Source organism: Ictalurus furcatus, chromosome 10 (genome assembly GCF_023375685.1).
Source record: "Ictalurus furcatus strain D&B chromosome 10, Billie_1.0, whole genome shotgun sequence".
In the NCBI taxonomy this organism is placed as follows: domain Eukaryota; kingdom Metazoa; phylum Chordata; class Actinopteri; order Siluriformes; family Ictaluridae; genus Ictalurus; species Ictalurus furcatus.
Genome location: NC_071264.1, coordinates 31,349,109 through 31,371,656, shown reverse-complemented (window position 1 = coordinate 31,371,656; position 22,548 = coordinate 31,349,109). Strand labels below are relative to the sequence as shown.

At 40.4% G+C, this 22,548-nt stretch overlaps 2 protein-coding genes across 2 annotated transcripts in view; one reads left to right on the top strand and one right to left on the bottom strand.

Moving 5' to 3' along the window:
• tub (TUB bipartite transcription factor) overlaps positions 1–13,101 on the top strand; it is a 65,245-nt gene extending 52,144 nt beyond the window's left edge. Inside the window, exons 4-12 of the mRNA XM_053634901.1 lie at positions 249–383; positions 3,810–3,980; positions 4,488–4,612; positions 5,084–5,275; positions 6,141–6,253; positions 8,897–9,011; positions 9,707–9,805; positions 10,123–10,294; positions 12,679–13,101. Of these exons, the coding sequence (XP_053490876.1) occupies positions 249–383; positions 3,810–3,980; positions 4,488–4,612; positions 5,084–5,275; positions 6,141–6,253; positions 8,897–9,011; positions 9,707–9,805; positions 10,123–10,294; positions 12,679–12,812 (1,256 nt within the window). The 3' untranslated portion in view covers positions 12,813–13,101. The remainder of the gene's footprint in view (positions 1–248; positions 384–3,809; positions 3,981–4,487; positions 4,613–5,083; positions 5,276–6,140; positions 6,254–8,896; positions 9,012–9,706; positions 9,806–10,122; positions 10,295–12,678) is intronic.
• Positions 13,102–14,902: 1,801 nt separating this feature from the next.
• Positions 14,903–21,144, bottom strand: ric3a (RIC3 acetylcholine receptor chaperone a). The gene is made up of 6 exons (XM_053633996.1): positions 21,024–21,144; positions 20,907–20,917; positions 18,224–18,475; positions 18,000–18,078; positions 16,560–16,802; positions 14,903–16,331 (listed from the first exon to the last, which is right to left on the bottom strand). The coding sequence occupies exons 1-6, from the start codon at positions 21,142–21,144 to the stop codon at positions 15,517–15,519; spliced, it is 1,521 nt and encodes a 506-aa protein (XP_053489971.1). The 3' UTR covers positions 14,903–15,516.
• Positions 21,145–22,548: the final 1,404 nt, after the last annotated feature.

The window sequence follows — 22,548 nt, the reverse complement described above, 5'->3', positions numbered from 1 at the left end:
AAAAAAAAAAGATTTATTGCAACTTTACAGGTTTCAGACTAACACATTCAAACATCTGTTGTTTACATCGTTAAGAACAGAAACGCATTGTATTGTGAAACTAAGCAGAATGTTTTATTAACATGATAAACAACTAATAAAACTTTATACAGCTAATTCTCTAACTTCACCTTCATTTTCACACTGACTCCACCTGACCTCGTGTTCGTGTTTCTCCCACATCGCTCCTCGCGTCCTTCCCTGTGCAGTACAAGAAGCTGAGCAGGAGGAGGACAAGGCTGTAGCGGAGGTTCAGGTTCCTCGCTCAGCTAAAAAATCCAAACCGCTCACGTCGACCCCACAGACAGGCAGCGCCAAGAAGGAGAAAAAGGGCAAGCACAAAGGTCAGCTGGTGGACCTCCATGCCGTTAACACTCCGCATGTGCATGACTGTGTGTGTGTGCGTGTGTGTGTTGAAGAGTTTTGTGCCATTCCCAGCTCTGCATTCGCTGTTTGAAGTGATCAGCGTTTTAGAGTTAAAGAGCAAAAGGTAGTTTTAGAGCCAAATTTTCTTTCTTTGGAATTTGTGAATTCATAAACAGTGACAATCTTGATTTAAAAAAAAAAAAAATCAAGTTAAAGGTTTATCTGCGTCTGTTTGCCGTTATTATCCAGGTGAAGAAGTGTTTGTGGGTTTATTCCTGTCTTGCTCTTGTCTTTAGTCTCAGTGGGCATAGAAAAGGACGGAAATATCTGTGAGTTCAGTTGTGTAAAGGAATTCAGGTATTCAGGATGCAGGAGAAGACAGTGAGGTGTTTAAAGACAGAAAGCAGAGGTGTGTACTGAAAGCCCCTTCCAGAAATGACAGATGTATTGGGTAGAATTCCAGAGAGGACTTGGTGTACACGGATAATGTTTCCTGGGTTTATGGGAAGATTACAGCAGTCTCTCATCCACTTCAGCCAACATGTTCTTATTTTTACACTCAAACATGAGGTGCTATTTAACAACACACACTTTTCATCTTAGCGCTGTTTCGACACAAGTTGTGTAACGTCAGAGTAAATATGTGTTAAAGCAAAAGAGGAAAACAACGTGTGCTAAAACATCATGTGTTAAATTACTGTCCAGTCACATCGCAGACTACAGACTGTGTGTGTGTGTGTGTGTGTGTGTGTGTGTGTTTTGACGCATCTCTTCACATAATCAGCATTGGACTTGACATTTACTTATACAGACATGCAGAGAATAAAACTAACATTAGCACAGTCAGACTTTCATTATTTTGTTAGTTAGTGTAGTTACAGTTAGATTGATATAGCACTTTTCTATACACTCAAAGTGCTTTACATAGTGTGGGGGAGGGGGTGTCTCCTCAACCACCACTAGTGTGGAGCCTCCACCTGGAGCCTCCACCTCCAGATCCTCACCTGGACCTAATTATTTACTTTAAATTAGAATTTTAAAGTAGACGTGTGTGTCAGAAGCACAGCTTCATAGCAGATGCGTAATGTGAAATGAATCAGGGTAATGAATTGGGTGTAATGAATCAGTGTAATGAATCAGGGCAATGAATCAGTGTAATGAATCAGTGTAATGTATCAGTGTAACAAATCAAGTAATGAATCAGGGTAATGAATCAATGTAATGAATCAGGGTAATGAATCAGTGTAATAAATCAGAGTAACGAATCAGTGTAAAGAATCAGTGTAATGAATCAGTGTAATGAATCAGGGTAATGAATCAGGGTAATGAACCAAGTGTAAAGAATCAGTGTAACAAACCAGCTTAACAAATCAGGGTAATAATTCAGAGTAATGAATCAGAGTAATGAATCAGAGTAATGAATCAGAGTAATGAATCAGTGTAATGAATCAGTGTAATGAATCAGAGTAATTAATCAGTGTAATGAATCAGTGTAATGAATCAGTGTAATGAATCAGGAGCACCATGTCTGGTGCTGTTTCATAAAGCATTTCATTTATCTATCAATCATTTTAAACCATTAACAATAATATATGTAGAACAATAGATTCTTTTCTGCTCAGGAAACAACTATAAATGTCCTAGAAGCATCTCTACACATCTCTGTGTGCCTTCACATACTGAGCTCCTGCGTAGCTCCGCCCCCAAATCAGTTTTATACACGAGGACTGATGTAGTGCCGTGTTACAAATGACAAATCTTGCAAATCAACATTCAAATGGAATTAAACACCATGCTTTATAGTATGATAAATCTTCCAGAGAGTCTTCCAGTCTTCCAATATATACAGTCATGGGAAAGAGAAGATCCTTCAGTTCTACCTTTTTATTTATCAGGGCCTAAATAACAATTGTGTGGTCTTCAGCAACTTCTATAAACAAATAAATAACTTCAGGTGACAACAAAAAACACAACAGATTTCAATTTGGAGACAAATGTGAGGCCATCTGTCCAGCATCTTAATCTGGGCTGAAATTGGGTCATGCAACAGGACAGTGATCCTAAACACACCATCAAATCAACATTTGGATGGAAAAATATGAAAAAAATTAAGGTGTTGGAATGGCCAAGTCAAAGTCCAGACCTCAACCCCATTGAGATGCTGAGGTGGGATCTTAAGAGAACTGTGTGTCCTCAAACATCAATGAACTAGAGCAATGATGTAAAGACAAGTGGACCAGAATTTCTCCAAAACGATCTGAGAGACTGATAAACTCCTCTAGAAAACATTTACTTCAAGACGTTGTTCTAAAGGTGCTTCTACATGTTACTGAATTATAGGGTGTACTTATTTCTTCCCACCTGCTTTCTGAATATTGGTGTCACCTGAATTTATTTATTTGTATATAGAAGTTGGTGAGGACCACACTATTTTTATTTAGGCCCTGATAAATAAAATCGTAGAACTGAAGGAGGGTGTACTTTCTTTTTCCCCTGACTGTAAATAAATATTCAGTTCAGGACAGTAGTCTATGCCCTAACCCTAACCCTAACCCCGCTGCAGTCGGTTTATAAGAACAAACCGTTTTATCAGACATACGGTATAATATATCATTCAGACACGATGTTTTTCAGAAATCCGATTTTAGTCGTGAATATCTGGACCGTCCTGTCTTGCCTGTTTCTCAATCTTTTATTTTTTCTTCTTTAAAAAAAAAATCATAATCATAATCTTTACTCGAGTCATGTGCGTCTCATTAAATTGAGTTGTTTTTTTCCAGTCGCTGTTAGATCTTCTGTCAGGAACAGCAGCCATGTTGGTGGTAATTATTCTCTAAATGCCACACCAATTATCCTGCAGTCACATCACTACTTTTGAAGTAAGATGTCCTCCAGATAGAGCTCAAGGCCGAGTCCCTGCATGTCTGTGTTGTGTTTCAGAGACCAGCACCAGGCCTGCTCTTTTAACATGTAATGACTTGATTGGAGGCGTAATTGAGGTCTGAAGTGATTGAGCAACTGCCGGACAGGAACATTACGGACCGAGTGTTTCTCTGCTGCATGTAGACTAACTGAGAGAAACACAAAATCCCCGCTGACACGAGAACCTCACAAAAGAGCACGCTAATCGATTAGCTGAGAGCGCATTAGCATTTGAAAGCATCAGGACGCGGTGAGAAGATACGTGTGGAGGTCAGAGATGTACAGCAGTAATCAGTGTTGCGTTCTTTGGACTTTGTTTCCCGCATGCGTCTCCGTGTCTCAGCATGTGACAATGCATGAAGACATGCGTGCATGCGTGTGTGCGTTTGTCTCAGCATGTGTGTGTGTTCTACATGAGAACCCATCAGGCCTCGAGGCTGACCATCAGGTGGTCATGCGTCCGTGTTGTGGTCGTACCGCAGGAACTCATGGACCAGCGGTGTTCCAGGATGAGGCCCAGGACCTGAGCAGCCCAATCCAGATTCTCACAGTGGGACATTCCGCTGGACAAGACAGCGACGCTGAGGTCCAGAGCAAAACCGTGTCTCAGGCTCAGAGCAAGCAGGACCTGCGGGTCACAATGCTCAAGAAAGGTACAAGACTGACCGCGTGCTCACACTCTGAGAAACCTGTAGAGGATAAATGTCACTGTAGGGATTTAAGATGTAGGAATCAGTGAGAAACGATGCAGATGTTCCTCTTGGGGAACCGATTGTTTTGATAAAAAAGGGCCATGAACTAAAAAAAAACCTAAAACATGAGAAATAGAGCAAAGTTTATGCTAGGTATAGCTAAAAGTCAAAAGTATAAAAACACTGCTAATCAGCTAACCGTCATGAACATCTCACATTAACACCACATTAACACGAGCAACCAGTGACGCGACTGTACACGAGGTGAAGTTACTGTATTCTCTTTCATTCTTAGATAAACAGTGTGCTAGCGGTGGGTTCTTGTCGTCTTGTCAAGCAGGAGCATAGAAGAAGCAGATTGATGTTTCTTGAAAATGTCAGCTTACCCAGTGTGAAGTTTGCAGGTTTATCTGTTGTGAAGTTGATGTTTGGTGATTATGACACGAGAAGCTCTCGATCTTTCTACAGGAATCTCCAGCAGCATGAATTTTGATGAGGAAGAAGATGATGATGATGATGAAGTGAGCTCCAGTTCTTCTCAACTCAACAGTAACACCAGACCAGGCTCGGCCACCAGCAAGAAGTCCAGCAAGGTACAGTAGACCACAGCGCCTCGGACTCACACTGCTCAGCTCATCTGTGTGTTTAATCACACCAGTCGTCGTGTTCCCGGGTGAACTCTGCTCGGGTCACAGATGGAAGTGTGTTTAGAGACGTAAGAAGTTACATTTTAAAGGATTAAGGACCACTGTGTGTGTGTGTGTGTGTGTGTGTGTGTGTGTGTGTGTGCGTGTGTGTGTTAGTGTATTAGATGACACACAGATCCTCTCCAGTCCACTGCAGACGTCACTGCTCCTTCTTTTAGTCACGAGTCTTCACATTTCTGTCTTTAGGGACGCAGCAGCACTTCCTCTGCCCTGGATTCAGCTATGTGGCTAAAAATGTCACACTGAACACAGCTGTATGTTCTCCTCTGCCTCGTGCACTGGCTTTGGACTGAATCAAGCTGTTTATGTAAATATAAATATATATATATATAAACTGTCTGTATTCCAATCTGTCAGGAAGCAGCTTCAGCTTCGACACCGGTGACCAACGAGCCATCCATCGATGTGGGCGATCTGGAGGAGTTCACCTTGAGGCCAGCACCGCAGGGCGTGACCATCAAATGCAGAATCACACGGGATAAAAAAGGAATGGACCGGGGCATGTACCCCACCTACTACCTCCATCTTGAAAGAGAAGACGGCAAGAAGGTCAGTAAAGTCGTCCATTTCTCTTTATACTGCGTTTGATCAAAGAGCTTTGGATTCATTTGGTTTGAAGGCCTACAGCCATGTTGTGTTCCCGTAATTACACGACTGGACAGAAATAGAAACACTTCATTTCTCATTTTAGATCAAGAGTCAGAGACAGTGATCACCAGCCACGAGATCAAATTTGACCTGATAAATGATTTGGCTTTAAAATGAAGAACGAGCCATTTTCATTCACCAGAAAGTGATTACTCCTGTTTATGTTTAAACAGGAAAATATTCATGTGCCAATACTTTTAAACATGCAATATTTAACTATTTATCGCTTTAAATTATTATTATTATTATTATTATTTATTTATTTATTTATTTATTTATTTATTTTTACAAATAATTTGTATGAAACACATCTCAAGTGCATTTTTGTGTCTCCAACTCACTCATTTTCACTGAGATGCTCCAATGTCATTAATATTCATAAAGCAGCTTCCTAATGTTCATGAATATTCATTAGCTGACTAAAAACTTGACTTAGATGTTATGGAGCGCTTAGTGCTTGCAGAATAAATGAAGGGTTTATTTACCTCTTTGCAGACAGGATGTGGTGTTATATACTGTACAGTAGTGTGTGAAAATAGTGCGCTAACATCTCTACTTCCAATGATAGGATTTAGTTTAGGATAGAACAGTGCCTCGGATAGATAGTAAAATCTCTCCCATGTTTAGGTGTGATGAAGACGAAACGTCTGTACCACGTTTTACACCATCGCTCATGCCACTTATCTCCAGAGCTGCTTGATATTTTCGTATTTTTAATATAAACGAGCTGTTGTTCAGTGGTTCATTAAATCATCCCTCGTTGTAGATGTTCCTTTTAGCAGGGAGAAAAAGAAAGAAGAGCAAAACATCCAACTACCTGATCTCCATCGACCCCACTGACCTGTCGAGAGGCGGCGAGAGCTTCATCGGGAAACTCAGGCAGGTTGAAAGAACACGTTCCTCTGCTGAGAGAGAACCTCGGGATGATGGACCAGACTTGTCTTGTGAAGGTTTCTGAGACAGATCAGGAGTTAAAACACAAGCAGATCAACACAAAGCAAACCACAAACACTCTAACTGATAGAAACTAGAACCAGCATGAACGATTAGAACTGCTGATAGAACCTAAATAACGTTCGGAGCAGAAAAACGATAAAGGGACAGCTCTGAGTGGGTGTACTACTAGGACCATATATGGAAATGTGGGCGTGTCTAAGTCTGGATCATCATAACAGAATGCAGTGAATATGAGACAGGATAAACTCGTCAGTTATTCCCGTCTGCAGTGTGATATCATGCTAATCAGCGTAGCTCGTTAAACCAGCATGACGAGGCGTCGCAGCTGTCAGACTTTATTTTCCGTCTGTTTTTTGAATCACCGCCTCTAGAAATACACACAAAGCCACCAACACAGCCTGCGATGCTGCTGACTCACCACTTGTCCTGTAGAGGCTCTCATTCTTAACTTCTTTCAGCACTAGTGCTGTCCACGTTACCACGGAGACGCTGCTGTCAATCATGTGACCCGGCCATGCAATACCTATCAGCTGTAAATGTGAATGTTTGTAGTATATAACTGTGTCTAAGGATAAATCTAACCTGTAGGCAATGCTTACGATCATTAATGTCTTATAAATACCTGTGTATACATTTTATAAACATTGCTAAAGACTTAAGAGTTATCCTCCTTTTCGTGTGAAGGTATTCGCAGATGATCTTTTCCCGGGAGATTCATAGCACCAATATAATCCAGCAGTAAATGAATTAAAAGAACACTGCTGTTAGGAAACTACAAAACAAACCTGGACCCCAGTACTTCAGCTTCATCCTTCATGCTGTAGGACCTGGACCATGGACCTCGTTTCCCAGAATCCACCACAGCATCACAACATGGCTGACACGGAGTCCATTTCCCATCACACACAATCACACTCATGTTCAAGATCACCCAATTACTGATTACACAAACCTGGACTCAGTCAAACACACACACACACACACACGCACGCACACACACACGCATGTACGCACAGACAACCACACACACACACACACACACACACACACACACACACAACCGTCTCTACCTTCCGCTGGTCCTAAACTATTAAACTGTTTAAACCGTTCTCTCTTCTCTCGCCACTCCACTTCCCTCTTGGACTGATCTCAGTGATCGAGGATTAAGATGGACAGTCGACCTTCATCCTGTCGCTCCTCATCCACACACACCTCTGTTACGGCCTGATGACCTTTACTGTGTCCTTTTTAATCTCACTTCCTTAAAGGACTTCGAGAGACTCATTGAATCACATTCAGCCTCTATCATGTTAAATCAATCAATCAAACAATCAATCAATCAATCAATCAATCAATCAATCAATCAATAAGTAAATAAATAAATCGGTGAAATAAAACTTCTCCTGGATGCTGAATCTGATTCTTTAAAACTCAGTGTTTGGGTCAAAGTTAAAGTCACATAGAAAATGATAAAACTGAAAATAGTTGTCGCAGAAGCTTCATGCTAAGCTAGCTAATTTAAATTTGATGTAAAAAAACAAAACAAAACAAAAAAAACATTGCTAGCAATATTAGGGGTTTTTCAAATTTGCATAATTCATGTATATTCATGTCCTGTGCGTTTTAATGAGGGTAAAGGAGTAGAGATGTTTCTCAGACTTTTTAGTCGTTCTTGGGCATTAAAGAAAAATATTACATAATTAATTTTTCTACACAGAAGATTTGTAATGATTTAAAATGAAATATCCAGGAGAACTGAAATGCTCTCGAATAATAAGAGTCAGATTTCATACAGTTGGAATCTGTGTAAATAGACAGACAATCAGACAGACAATCAGACAGACAGACAGACAGGCAGACAGACAGACAGGATAGAAATAGCACCAATGACACATATTTCATGCATATTCCTGTTTATTTTATTGTTAATGGTTTAAAATGATAGATAGATAGATAGAAATAGCACCAATGACATACATACCTGTGTATTTGCATATTTCATGCATATTCATGATTGCTGGTGTTTTAATGAAGGTGTAGAGATGACCTCGGCGTTGTTTAAGTCGTCTCTTGAGCGTTTAAAACGTGAAACATTTTCATTACTTTACACAAATGACTTGATTAGTTCAGAATGAGAAGTTTAACAGGACTTGAAAGTGTGAACAGTGGAAATCTTCTTAAAGTTAAGCAGCTGCTTTAAAAGTCAGACCTTCAGGCTTCAGGGTTATTATGGGATGGATTTAACGTGGTGTTTAGGTGTTTTCTCTTGCACACACACGGATCTTTATTACAGAGCACTTATTATTCCTGGGATGTGGTTTGGAGGAGACATGGTTCACTTACAGCCACAGCTTTTTATACGGGAATGAGGCATTCATCATCTTATTCATTATTCACAACTCTAAGGAAAGTGCGTTATTTTTAAGAGTAGCCTAATTAGAACATTCATTTTCTGCTCCGTTAGGGTTTATTTCTGAAGGAGAAATGAGGTTAAAATCACAGAGAACTGAAGAGTCGATGTTCTGCTCCATCTGATCCTCCATCTGATCCTCATCTGATCCTCAGGTCGAACCTCATGGGCACCAAGTTTACAGTTTACGACAGCGGGACGAACCCGGTGAAGACCACATCCAGCTTAGAGGCCAGCAACCTGCGTCAGGAGTTAGCAGCTATCTGCTACGTGAGTGAATTTCACTTGATATTTCTTAGCACGCTTCAAAGAAACAGACCAAACTGTTTTTTTTCCTTTACTCTGCCTTTACTCTAAATAAAGTCAGTCCCATAGGACTTTTTTGTTTAGTCATTTTTATCAAAAATCTCAAATAAAAGCAAACAAATTCTTCTTCTTGGGAAAATAAATCTCTATTTTTATTGTTCTCTATAGTCTGAGAGAACTCTGGTATCATTGTGTTTGACCATTTCCTGTTTCCCCGAGCTAAATACGAGGCTGCACACATGTAAAATCCCTTCTCCATCACTGTGTGGAAAATAAAGGCACTTTTATACAAAATATACAGATGATTGTTGACTTGTGCGAGTCAGGTAATGGCTATAACACATACAGGTGTCTCCAACCCCGTTACAGGAAGAGACTCTGTGTTGGAATTATTTCGATATTGTGGTAAAATAAAACTACAGTATCCCTATGTGTCATATTTAAACTGCAAATATCACTCATTGCATTTTATTTTATTAATATTCAGGTATCATTTTTGCTTAATTTCCTGATGGGTGCCAATAATTTTGTCCTGTAGTGAATAGCACACGTACACAGAGTGAAGGCAGTGTGCTGAAGCAGTGAGACCCCTGGAGGCGACTCCTGATATGACAATCTTGTAAACTTTTTTTTAATTTTTTTTTTTACACTTTCTTCAGGAGACCAACGTGTTGGGGTTTAAAGGTCCTCGGAAGATGAGCGTCATTATTCCGGGAATGAACATGGATCATGAAAGAGTCTGCATTAGACCTCGAAATGTGAGCCTTGCCTTATTTTTAATAAAATGTACAGATTTACAGGGAATTATTAGTGTTAGTACCTGACCAAAAAAATCCAAATCCCTCCACATCTGTCTCCCATTTGTCTCACTTCTGTCTCACAGCTGCCTCACGTCTGTCTCACATCTGGCTTGTGTCTGTCTCAAATCCGTCTCACGTCTGTCTCACATCTGTCTCACATCTGCCCTATGTCTGTCACACATCAATTTCACATCTGTCTCAAATCTGTCACATCTGTCTCACATCTGTTTCAAATCTGTCTCACATCTGTCTCACATTTGTCCTGTTTACTGCAGGAGCATGAAACTCTGTTGGCTCGCTGGCAGAACAAGAGCACGGAGAGCGTGATCGAGCTCCACAACAAGACTCCGGTGTGGAACGATGACACTCAGTCGTATGTGCTGAACTTCCATGGCAGGGTCACTCAAGCCTCGGTGAAGAATTTCCAGATCATTCATGACAATGACCGTGAGTTCAGAAAAGTCTTTCAACTAACAATTACATTCGGGAGGTTTTGGTTTCGGAGACACCAGCAGGTCTTTAACCGTTAACACTGAGACAAAGATTAACATTAACATTCATTTACACTTCAGCGTCTCTCACTTCACCTCATCAGCTTTTTTGATGTCACAGGTAGGAATCACGCTCTCACACATAAATACTGAGAAGAGTCTCACCTTCCAGAAGAACTTATAAAGCTTTTAAAGTGTCTTCAATTTATAACACAAGTCTGTTCAACTTAGAGCTGCTGTTTGTAACTTTAAAAAACCCCAACTGTAATAATAATATAACCTTAAAGACTCTGTGGAGAAACTGGGATTAATAGTATGACTGTGCATCAGATCAGGATAGGTGTGATAGTTTCAGTTCACAGATGAAATGTAACTGGATGTTCCCTCAATTAATTAAAATGAGTAGTAAATTATCCCAGTTCACCACAACACTCTGTACCTGTGAGCCTCTAGATCTGCTCCTTTACCTAAGAAAAAAATTATTCCCAAAAAGCTTGAGTAAACAGATATGTTTTCAGCCTGGACTTAAACACTGAGACTTTGTCTGAGTGCCGAACACTAACTGGAAGACTGTTCCATAACTGTGGGGCTCTATAAGAGAAAGCTCTTCCCCCTGCTGTAGCCTTCACTATTCCAGGTACCAACAAATATCCTGCACCTTTTGATGGAAGTAGGCGTGGCGGATCACAAAAGACCAAAAGGTCGCTCAGGTACTGTGGTGTGAGACCATTCAGTGCTTTATCAGTCAATAATAGTATTTTATAATCAATGTGAGATTTCACTGGGAGCCAATGCAGTGTGGATAAGATCGGGGTGATGTGGTTGTATCTTCTGGTTCTAGTTAGGACTCTAGCAGCTGCATTCTGGACTAACTGGAGTTTGTTTATGGTCCTACTGGAACATCCAGACAGTAAGGCATTACAGTAATCTAGTCTAGAGGTGACGAAAGCATGAACTAATATTTCTGCATGATGTAGTGACAATATATTTCTTATCTTAGAAATATTTCTGAGATGAAAGAAGACTATCCTAGTAATATTATCTACATGAGCTTCAGATGATAGACTGGAGTCAATCATCACTCCAAGGTCTTTTACTGCTGCACATGATGAAACAGAAAGACCATCCAGAGTAACCATGTGATCAGAAAGATTACTTCTAGCTACACGTGGTCCTAGTACAAGTTCTTCTGTCTTATCAGAATTAAGTAAGATGAAGTTGATAAGCATCCAACGTCTAATGTCTGGTCCAGGCTCTTGTCATATCAAAACTGGACTACAGCAACGCACTACTCTCGCGTCTTCCAGCAGCTCCATCAAACCCCTTCAGATGATTCAGAATGCAGCAGCACACCTCGTCTTCAACCAGCCCATGAGAACCCATGTCACACCCCTCTTCATCTCCTCCACTGGCTTCCTGTAACTCAATGTGCTCGCATACAAGACCTTGCAGCACCCCCTACCTCAACACTCTCCTTGAGGTTTATGTTCCCTCACACGTTCCTCACACGTTCCCACATTGCTGCTATGTAATGATTGTGATTGTGTGCTTCTTTCTGTAGGGGTTTTATTCCTAGTTAATTTTCTACTGTGTTGAATAGAAATCTCGAATTGTTTTGTTTTCTCCTATTAAGGTGGAGCGAGAGACTCTTACATCATCACTAAGAGATTTTCTATAGTTCAGTAGACTCTCCTTCCATGCTGTTTGAAATGCTACCAGTTTGGTTTGACGCCATTTACGTTCTAATTGTCGAGTGGTCTATTTTAAGGTACGTGTTTGATTGTTATACCAGGGTGCTAGCTTTTTCTCTCTAATTAATTTTCTTTTGAGTGGAGCCGCTCTATCTAGCGTGTAGCGGAGCGTTGACTCTAAGCATTCAGTCTCCTGATCGAGTTCTATCGGATCAGACGGGGATCCAGATCTAATTGATGTCTCTGGGAGGTTATTGATGAAGTTCGGTGCAGGATCTGACGTGAACGTACGTTTTACTTGAATGTACGTTAGTGAGGCGAGGTGGACATATTATGATCGATACGTATTTAAAGGAGATGAGATGATGGTCTGAGATCTGAGCTGCTGTGAGTTATATTTCACTGTAACTCATACCATCACTTATAGAACTGTGTCAGTGGAAAACTGTTTAAAAATCAGTTCCCCAATTCTTTATTAAAAGCTGATTTCAAGTAAATGACTAAAACATCCCAGTATGAAGAATGTTCCTGTCATTCACTGTAAAATGTAGGCGTAAAATTATGAACTGGTTTTTACAGTTGAAATGTTTTAAACATTGTATTTGTAATATATCCACATCAATAAATGGTTTCTACTTTGTGTGTTTAGCGGATTATATCGTGATGCAGTTTGGCCGAGTGGCCGAGGACGTCTTCACTATGGACTACAACTACCCCATGTGTGCGCTGCAGGCCTTCGCCATCGCTCTGTCCAGCTTCGACAGTAAACTGGCCTGTGAGTAACTCAGTAACTCTGAAGACGAGTGGACGTGTGAGAGGACGTCCTGATTCCCTCAGAAGGACTTCAGTGACCTGTAGGAGTCCTGATTTAACTCAAACCCCTGCGAGAGCACACAGGAGCTCAGACTGACCGCACTCCGGACCTGGGAGAGCTTCTTTCTGCTTTTCGGGGCGGCGCTGAGGGAAAAAGCACAAAGACCGACCCACCGATTCTTTTTCATGTTAAATTTTCATGTTAAAATGAAATATTGTGTAACTTCAATGCTACAGCACATGCGTTTGTATTAGCGGTGAAATCTCATCGTCAGTCTCATCGCTGGATTAACTGCAGTTTTCTGAGTAACGCTAACGCTGAACACGCTAACGTCACCACTGAGCACTTCCTAACGAGGCCTAATATCACTTTATATACTCCGTCATTCTAACATCTTAATGTTGGACTTATTCTAATTTTGTAAAGTAATATTGAACGTGTGTGTGTGTGTGTGTGTGTGTGTGTGTGTTTATGACTAACTTCAGCCATGTAACATGTCATCGCAATGCTTTATAACAGCCTCATGCCGTCTGTGTGACGTGTTTTGTATTTCTATTTTATTTATGTATTTATAGATCATTCATCTCGCTGCTGTGGTTTTATTCAACACCACATGAACTCAACACTCAACACTGAAAAATACATGAAGACAGAAGCAGTGTTTAATGGCATTTAAACTGAGAGCTGTGTAAACAGTAAACACACAGATGCACGACTCGGTCTGAACAGTGCACTTTATCCTGAGTGTTGCTGTTGTGTGTGTGTGTGTGTGTGTGTGTGTGTGTGTGCGTGCGTGTGTGTGTGTTCTCAGTCCTTGTCAGTGTGTATCTCAGTGAAAGAATAAATTACAACCAACAGAAAATAAATTTACTGAATAAATCCTGAAACTTGCCCATAATTGAGGTGTAAATAGCAGCTGGAACACAAATCAGAACCGGTTTAAATCTGAACACACTGGGACACTGGGTCACTGGGACACTGGGTCACTGGGACACGGGCACTTTGGTGAACACGCAAACAAACATATTTTGTGTATATCTATTTATTTATTTCTAACAAATAACAGCCTAATTAATCAATAAACAAGTCAATTAAGTACTTAATTAATGAATCAATCAGTTAATTAATCAATTTATACATTTTTATTTTCATGAATGAGATTTTTTTAAATATTGTGGAGCATATTGGAAACAGAATCACATTTGTTTTATAGCATAAAGAACATTTAAATATATACCGTATATACACACCTTATATGTGTCTCAATGATACGCATTTTTAAACTGCTCTTTTTAAGCCGCAAACATAGCTAATGTCACAATATAGCATAAAGAATAAACTATACTGGTGTCACTTTGATTGAGTGTTTCTTAACCAAAAATCACTTCCTGTCACAGTAAAGACATTTCAAACAGCCAACCACGTGACTATACCTCCACCTGAAAACGTCATGAAGTCGGAGCGTTCACAAACGTGTTTTTACACAGAAATGTGTACAGAAGATATCGGACCCTCGGTCCGCTGTACGCCGAGGCCGAGACTCAAACTACATGAACCAACACACTGTATACACCGAGGAAGAAAAAACAGTGCTACTGCTGTCTAATATTAAACTCAAATATTATTTATATATTTATATATATATTAAACATGTTTGTATTCTCTGTAATAGTATTATGCGGGAAGAGAAAGAGAAAATCAGCAGTTAGGACACTTCAGAGAAATGATTCTCAGATGTCTGCAGATGTTTAATAAGAAACGGGTTTAAAAGATGTGCTACAGAGAAGAAACATGTCGTAGCATGCTAAAGAATATAACACACACCATGCCGTGAGTTCGGGCGTGGCACACCGCATGCCTTCGCAACAGGTTTATTTGAGCTGCTCCTCATTAATATTCAGCGACAATCCAGAATTTCACTGTAAAACACAAAAGCCACGATTCACTAAAAGGTTCGAAAGATTTAAGTGTAAAAGCAGTTACACAAATTAAAAGTGTATTTAATGGAACACACGAAGGATTGTGTTTCTCACACCAGCAAGTTTGCTTTAATAAATATGTCATTTGGAATGTTTTTACCCAAATAGTAGGCGGAGTCAATGCAAACACATTCTTTTATGAATAATTATTAATTTAAGATGAACACGACTGAAGGGCAGGTATTAAATGTGCACAGATTGTTTCTGCTGTTAATGATGAGAGATACAGTATGTAGAAATAACTTTGTACACGACATCATTTATGTCATTATTCCTTCAACATGTCACACAGAGTTTATTTCATTCAGCAGACGTCCTTACCCACTGTGACTTACGTTCACCTCACGTATACAGCTGACTTTACGGATTCTACGACTCTGGTTTAGAGTTTGTTTGTAGATTACCCGAGACACGCCCGAACCACGCCTAACCCACACCTGTTTATGACCACGCCTTAGTTTTGTGATTTAGATTGTCTTCCTGTTTTATATAAAGTTCACCTGCACTTGCATCTGTCTCTGACACCTCACACCTTCCAACATAATCATAGTGAAAAACTCCTGGACAAACAAACAAACAAACAAACAAACAAACAAACAAACAAACACTCTCTGACGCTACAGTGAAAGTAAATGATTATCAGAGTCTGGATGAAATAAATAATGATGAGTTATTTCTGGACACTGTTGGAAGATCAGGTTGGTTCTCCTTTGTTCATGTTCTTGCAGCGCATCCTGAGCCCTGGAGCTTCTCCTGATTGTTCAGAGTTCATCACAGCTTCAGGTTTATATGTGAGAAGGAAGTCGATCAGATCGACTTCCTGGTCTTCAGGATCACGTGTGAACTGAGTACTGAAGTCCAGACGCTCGGCCTCCATCAGTGGGTTGTCCTCCTCCATCTCCACCTTATTTAGATCATCACCTTCATCCCACTTATCTTCCTCCACATCATCATCACCACCATCACTATCATCTTCAGGAGCGTCTTCCTCCACCTCCTCATCTTCATAACTGCAGCCAACAGCGCCTCCTTTTGGGTAGTGGAAGATGTGCCTGTGATTACTGAACGTTATCTGTCTTCTCCTGCTGGATGTTTCTCCTTCGTTCTGATTTCCTGCCGAATTTGGTGTCTCCTCTTCATCAGTAGAATTATCAGCCAGACATGGTTGGTCTTCACCAACTTCCTCCTCTTCCTCTTCATCCTGTTTATAATCTTCTTCATCAGCATCATCTTCATTATCATCTGTTTCTTCTCCTTTTCTGATGTGTGTCTGTTTGAGTTCACCATCACCCTTCATCCCTTTAGGACCATCTTCATCTTCACTGGACTCGTCCTTCACTTCTTCTGTCTCTTCTTCATTCTTTTCATCCTCCTCATCCTCTCTCTCTATTCTTTCAGCCAGTTCCTCAGGTGAAGGAACATCTCCGTATGGCTCCTCCAAGATGACACTTGGGTATCGACGTCTGCAAAGTGGCACCTCATACCGAGGAAAAGTCTCTTCTGGATATCCTGAGGAGGCAAAGGACAAAATCACACGCTCATGAAGATGTCTTTCAAATCATTTGAGACGTTCATGAGTAAAGGAAGCTCTTCAGATGAATGGCAATGTGTCTATAAGCTCATACTAGTTCAGTCATGTTGAGCTGTGAAGACGTTATTCAGTGATCCTGGATTCAGAATACCTTCAGAGACAGAATGGCATTAGGAGCTTGATCAGGTCAGTGTGTGATGTTTTACCCTCCCAGTCTGCAGAATACGGGGTTTCCTCAGCTTCCACCTCAGGAGTGACGTCTTCCAGCGGCCGTCCCTCCACCAACATGTGTGTGATCTTCCTCAGACGCTGGAGTTTTCTCGTCTCTCGTCCACTTCTGTAGTTACGAAACCTGTGACCAGGAAAATACATGAAGATCAGAGCAACCTCCTGAGATATACAGTATACACACATCGTCCCTCTTCCCTCGTCCTGGTCCTCTGTGAGCTCTGAGATCGCTCAGGTGAGAAATTTAGATGAACCTTTCGTTTTCAGAGAAATGTTTCTTTACCTTGTAAGACTTTGGACAGATTTTGATGTTCTCCTCTCTCGCTGTCCTTCCATCTGTTGTAATCTGGTCTGTAGATGAACCATCTCGTCTTCAGCTGGAATCAACAGTTACACAAGTGTGTACAGATGTACTGAGGTCCTACAGGAATAATGTACTGACTCTGAGTCTTAACTGACTCCAGCGTCTGAAACTCAGTGACTCTGGGCTCCAGACTCCGGTTCTACAGACCACTGTGATGTAAAATAACACGTCTTCTCCAGCTCATGCATCTGTTGAACAGAGCTCCGTTCTTATCCTAAAGACCTGCAGATAATTGGTATCAGAGGCTGCTGAGCTGCTCGTGCTTTTATAATCCTGGTTTAAGAACAGAATAAAAGTCCCTCGAGGCTGCAAGAAGATTTGAATCAAGCTCATCATATGCGAAAGCAACAGCATCAGGAGGTTAATGAAGAAGTAAGAATGAAAACAGCACTGCGGTGCACCGAGCAGCTGTTTTATGATGAGGAGTTTTACAGCTCAGTATTTGGTCAAAAACACTGTTTCTAGAAACTAAAATAATTTTTAAGGATTAAAATAACGTCTGTGGTTAGTTTAAATATTATTTATGGTTGTAAAAAGTCTGATTTTCCACAACATTTTCATATGACCTGAATATAAGATGATGAAGTTTTATATTTTGAAATGTTAAAAAAAATTTATCCAAACTTTCTAATTACAGTGACGTGTTTTATCAAACTGTACACAGTTAAATGCTCCTAATAGTTTACTTTATTTATTATTATTATAATTTCTTGTAGAAAATACTCTTATTTTAAAAGGTGTGTATCATGCTAGTGCTGGTTTTGGCCACATGGCCGCCCTGGACTAGTCACATGACCAGGTTGAGTCACATGACCCTTACTCACACTCACCTGTTCTGTGTTTCTGCTTGATTAGCGTTCCTATTTAAGCTCTCTGTTGTGTGTTTCGTGCAGTGTGCTGTCTAGAACGTTGTTCAGTTTGTCCTTTGTGGTAGTCTCCGCGACTTTGTGGAATTGATATTGTGTGAGATTGACGGTAAGCAGTTTCTCAAGTGATTTGAATAGATGATGCAGTAAATTCTGGATTTCACATTTGATCGCCTGGTTAAACTTACGTGTTTCCTGTGCTGTGTGTTCGGGGACCGCGGTGGAGGATCCAGAAGTTTGGTTTGTAGCTCGGTCTTCACGTGTAAGCTGTTTAGGAAATAAAGTCAAATTTAAAAAGAGGCCACATATAAAACGCACAAAGACCGTAACAATGATTAAATCAGCGTTCTGCAGATGAGCACGTCACTCAGGCACTTATCAAAATCTTCAGTTTTATTTAGATTTTATTTACTTTATAGAAGATGTAGACGATGTAGAGGAAAATTCCGAAGCCGTAAATCGGAGTGATTTGAGCGAGGAGTGAAGATTTCCGAGAAGTCTTCGTCGGGGAGAAGGTCTGAGGGGTCTGACTTCTTGTATAAAGTGATCCAGGTGTCCACTGATCATCTCCTGGAGCTGCACCATGGCCATATCTTAAAGCAGGAAGGCTTCCTGGACCAACTGCTGAAACACACACACACAGACACACACACAGACACACAGACACACACACACACACAGACAGACAGACAGACAGAGTTGTGTTCATGGCTGAAATGTTTTCTTTTTGCACTTAAAGCTTATAAAACTGATCATCTCCGTTTCATTCCTCTTCAGTGTTCGTTACTGATCCGGAAGTTTAGCTGCAACAAGAAATGACGATAAATCTTAAACAAATCTGTAAACAGTTCCTCCAGGAACTATTTTTTTTTTTTTTTTTTTTTGAGGAAAAAAATTAAAAATCAAAATAAAATCTGTTTCTGGGAAAAAAAGTACATATGCAAATGTTACACACACACACACATATATATATATATATATATATATATATATATCTCACAAAAGTGAGTACACCCTGCACATTTGTGTAAATATTTGATGATATCTTTTCATGTGACAACACTGAAGAAATGACACTGTGCTACAATGTAAAGTAGTGAGTGTGCAGCTTGTGTAACAGTGTAAATTTGCTGTCCCCTCAAAATAACTCAACACACAGACATTAATGTCTAAACCGCTGGCAACAAAAGTGAGTACACCCCTAAGTGAAAATGTCCAAATTGGGCCCAATTAGCCATTTTCCCTCCCCGGTGTCATGTGACATTAGTGTTACAAGGTCTCAGGTATGAATGGGGAGCAGGTGTGTTAAATTTGGTGTCATCGCTCTCACACTCCCTCATACTGGTCACTGGAAGTTCAACATGGCACCTCATGGCAAAGAACTCTCTGAGGATCTGAAAAAAAGAGTTGTTGCTCTACATAAAGATGGCCTAGGCTATAAGAAGATTGCCGAGACCCTGACACTGAGCTGCAGCACGGTGGCCAAGACCATACAGCGGTTTAACAGGACCGGTTCCACTCAGAACAGGCCTCGCCATGGTCCACCAAAGAAGTTGAGTGCACGTGCTCAGCGTCATATCCAGAGGTTGTGTTTGGGAAATAGACGTATGAGTGCTGCCAGCATTGCTGCAGAGGTTGAAGGGGTGGGGGGTCAGCCTGTCAGTGCTCAGACCATACGCCGCACACTGCATCAAATTGGTCTGCATGGCTGTCGTCCCAGAAGGAAGCCTCTTCTAAAGATGATGCACAAGAAAGCCCGCAAACAGTTTGCTGAAGACAAGCAGACTAAGGACATGGATTACTGGAACCATGTCCTGCGGTCTGATGAGACCAAGATAAACTTATTTGGTTCAGATGGTGTCAAGCGTGTGTGGGGCAACCAGGTGAGGAGTACAAAGACAAGTGTGTCTTGCCTACAGTCAAGCATGGTGGTGGGAGTGTCATGGTCTGGGGCTGCATGAGTGCTGCCGGCACTGGGGAGCTACAGTTCACTGAGGGAACCATGAATGCCAACATGTACTGTGACATACTGAAGCAGAGCATGATCAGTATGCAGTATTCCAGCATGATAACGACCCCAAACACACCTCCAAGATGACCACTGTCTTGCTAAAGAAGCTGAGGGTGAAGGTGATGGACTGGCCAAGAATGTCTCCAGACCCTATTGAGCATCTTTGGGGCATCCTCAAATGGAAGGTGGAGGAGCACAAGGTCTCGAACATCCACCAGCTCCGTGATGTCATCATGGAGGAGTGGAAGAGGACTCCAGTGGAACCTGTGAAGCTCTGGTGAACTCCATGCCCAAGAGGGTTAAGGCAGCGCTGGAAAATAATGGTGGCCACACAAAATATTGACACTTTGGGCCCAATTTGGACATTTTCACTTAGGGGTGTACTCACTTTTGTTGCCAGCGGTTTAGACATTAATGTCTGTGTGTTGAGTTATTTTGAGGGGACGGCAAATTTACACTGTTACACAAGCTGCACACTCACTACTTTACATTGTAGCAAAGTGTCATTTCTTCAGTGTTGTCACATGAAAAGATATCATCAAATATTTACAAAAATGTGAGGGGTGTACTCACTTTTGTGAGATACTGTATATATATATATATATTATATTATATTATATTATATTATATTATATTATATTATATTATATTATGTTATGTTTACTTTTGTGTTTGAATACATCTATTACCTATTGAGGATGAGTCTCTCCTCGGGCACCGAATGGTCCAGGACCGGCGCTGCTGTCAGTATTATCTCTGTTTTACATTCTGAAGTGTTATAACTCTTCGTTTTAAAGCTGTTGTAGAGCAAAATCATTCATTCTGTTAATGTAATACAGTTAAAACCAGATTTAATTCTAAATGATCTACATTTATATAGTGCTTTTTAACCTTAACAGTTTTACAAAGCGCTTTACACTGTCTCATTCACACACACACACCAGTGGCAGCAGATAAGCCATGCAAGGCGTTAGCCTGCCATCGGGAGCAACTTGGGGTTCAGTGTCTTGCCTAAGGACACTTCAGCATGTGGAGTCACGTGGACCGGGAATCAAACCGCCAACCCTACGATTCATGGACAAACCGCTCTACCACCTGATCCACAGTGAGGCAGAATTTAAGAGGAAGAATGAAGTGCATGGACATGGGAGCTGGGAAAGCAATTAGGATTTAGGATTTGGGTTTTTTTCAGTGCCCTTACCCTCTGACTGAAGAACCACCTTCTCCTTCCCTGCAGATAAAAACAGTTTGGGCAAAAACAGAGCCACGGAGAGGACGAGGCAAGAGAGCAAAGTGATCCTCAGAATCCCTGAAACCAACATTTTAGCTGAACGACTGGGTTCTGAGATTAAATCCAGATTAACAGTGACGTCACCACGTAATAATGTCTCTCCACTCTGGGATTAATCCATCATCTACAGCCAAAGAGTGATGAGGTAAAGTTATTATTATTATTACAACATATATATATATATATATATATATATATATATATATATATATATATATATATATATATATATATTCTATAATAATAATAATAATAATAATAATAATAACAATAATAATAAATGTTGTTTGTGTATTAATGGTTGCAGAGACTGTGTGTGTCCACCAGATGGCGCTGCTGTCAGTGTTTTTGCAGCTCTGGGGTCTTCAACAAGCTCGTGTCTCCTGATTCTGCTGAGGTTAGAAAATAAATACATGTAACCTGCTGCACATCTCTACATTCGAAACTTGATCAAATCTCGTTCAATACTTTGAGGATAAAGAATTTGTAAACGATCATTTAATGTAAAATATTTTGTAATATGACACTCATGCAAAGCTAGAGTAAATGGAAAAGAAAAGAAAAGTAATGCAGGTGATTACTCCTTGCCGGCATGTGAGAAGTTGCCTTTGGGGAAATGATCTACTTAAGGAAAGAATGACCGCTAACATCGCTTATATTTTACATTTTGAGACAGATGTTCTGCAGAAGTTCCCCCGGTCCACCATCATCAGGTCTCAGTGTGTTAGAAATCATGTTTTTTGGCATAAACCCAGTTTTTTTCTCCACTTTCCCAATTATAATCTCTAAATCCTCTGAAAGCAGCATCACCAGAGACGTGGCTTATGGCCTGATTATCAGGACAACATTATTTTAGCAGAGACTTCAGCGGACCTACAGGCGTATCCAACTGAATCTACAGTTAGGTTTTTTTTTGTTTTTGACAAGTTATATATTTATATATTTATTTTTAGTTAGTGGAAGTTTTTAACTTGGTTTTTAAAACTTTTCAATACAAGGATATTAAGGATTTAATTTATTGTTCCTCTGACTTTCAAGTTTCTTTTTCTCTGCTTTTTTGAAGATAGAAAATATCATTTCAGGTTTTAATTTTCCTATTAGTCTTGTCAGCTCGACTGTAAATTGGCCGAAGTGCTATTTCTATATTCGGGAATAGTAATTACAGCGCTGTTAAAATAAGCTCTCGGTTCTCATGGAAACTTAAAAACATATCATGTTGTATTTGCTGAGGAAATACGCCTTGCTAATGGAGAAGTGTAAAAAATAGCAACTTGTGCACAGAGAAAGAAAATCTGACAGGAAGTGATGCATTTCTCTACTGAGCAGAATCTGAGGAAAAACTCTTTAAATGTTATAAAAATGTCAACGTGAAGAATAAATCGATGTAGTGATGATGACACTCCAGTGATGTAATTATGAAATAGTAACGTTATAG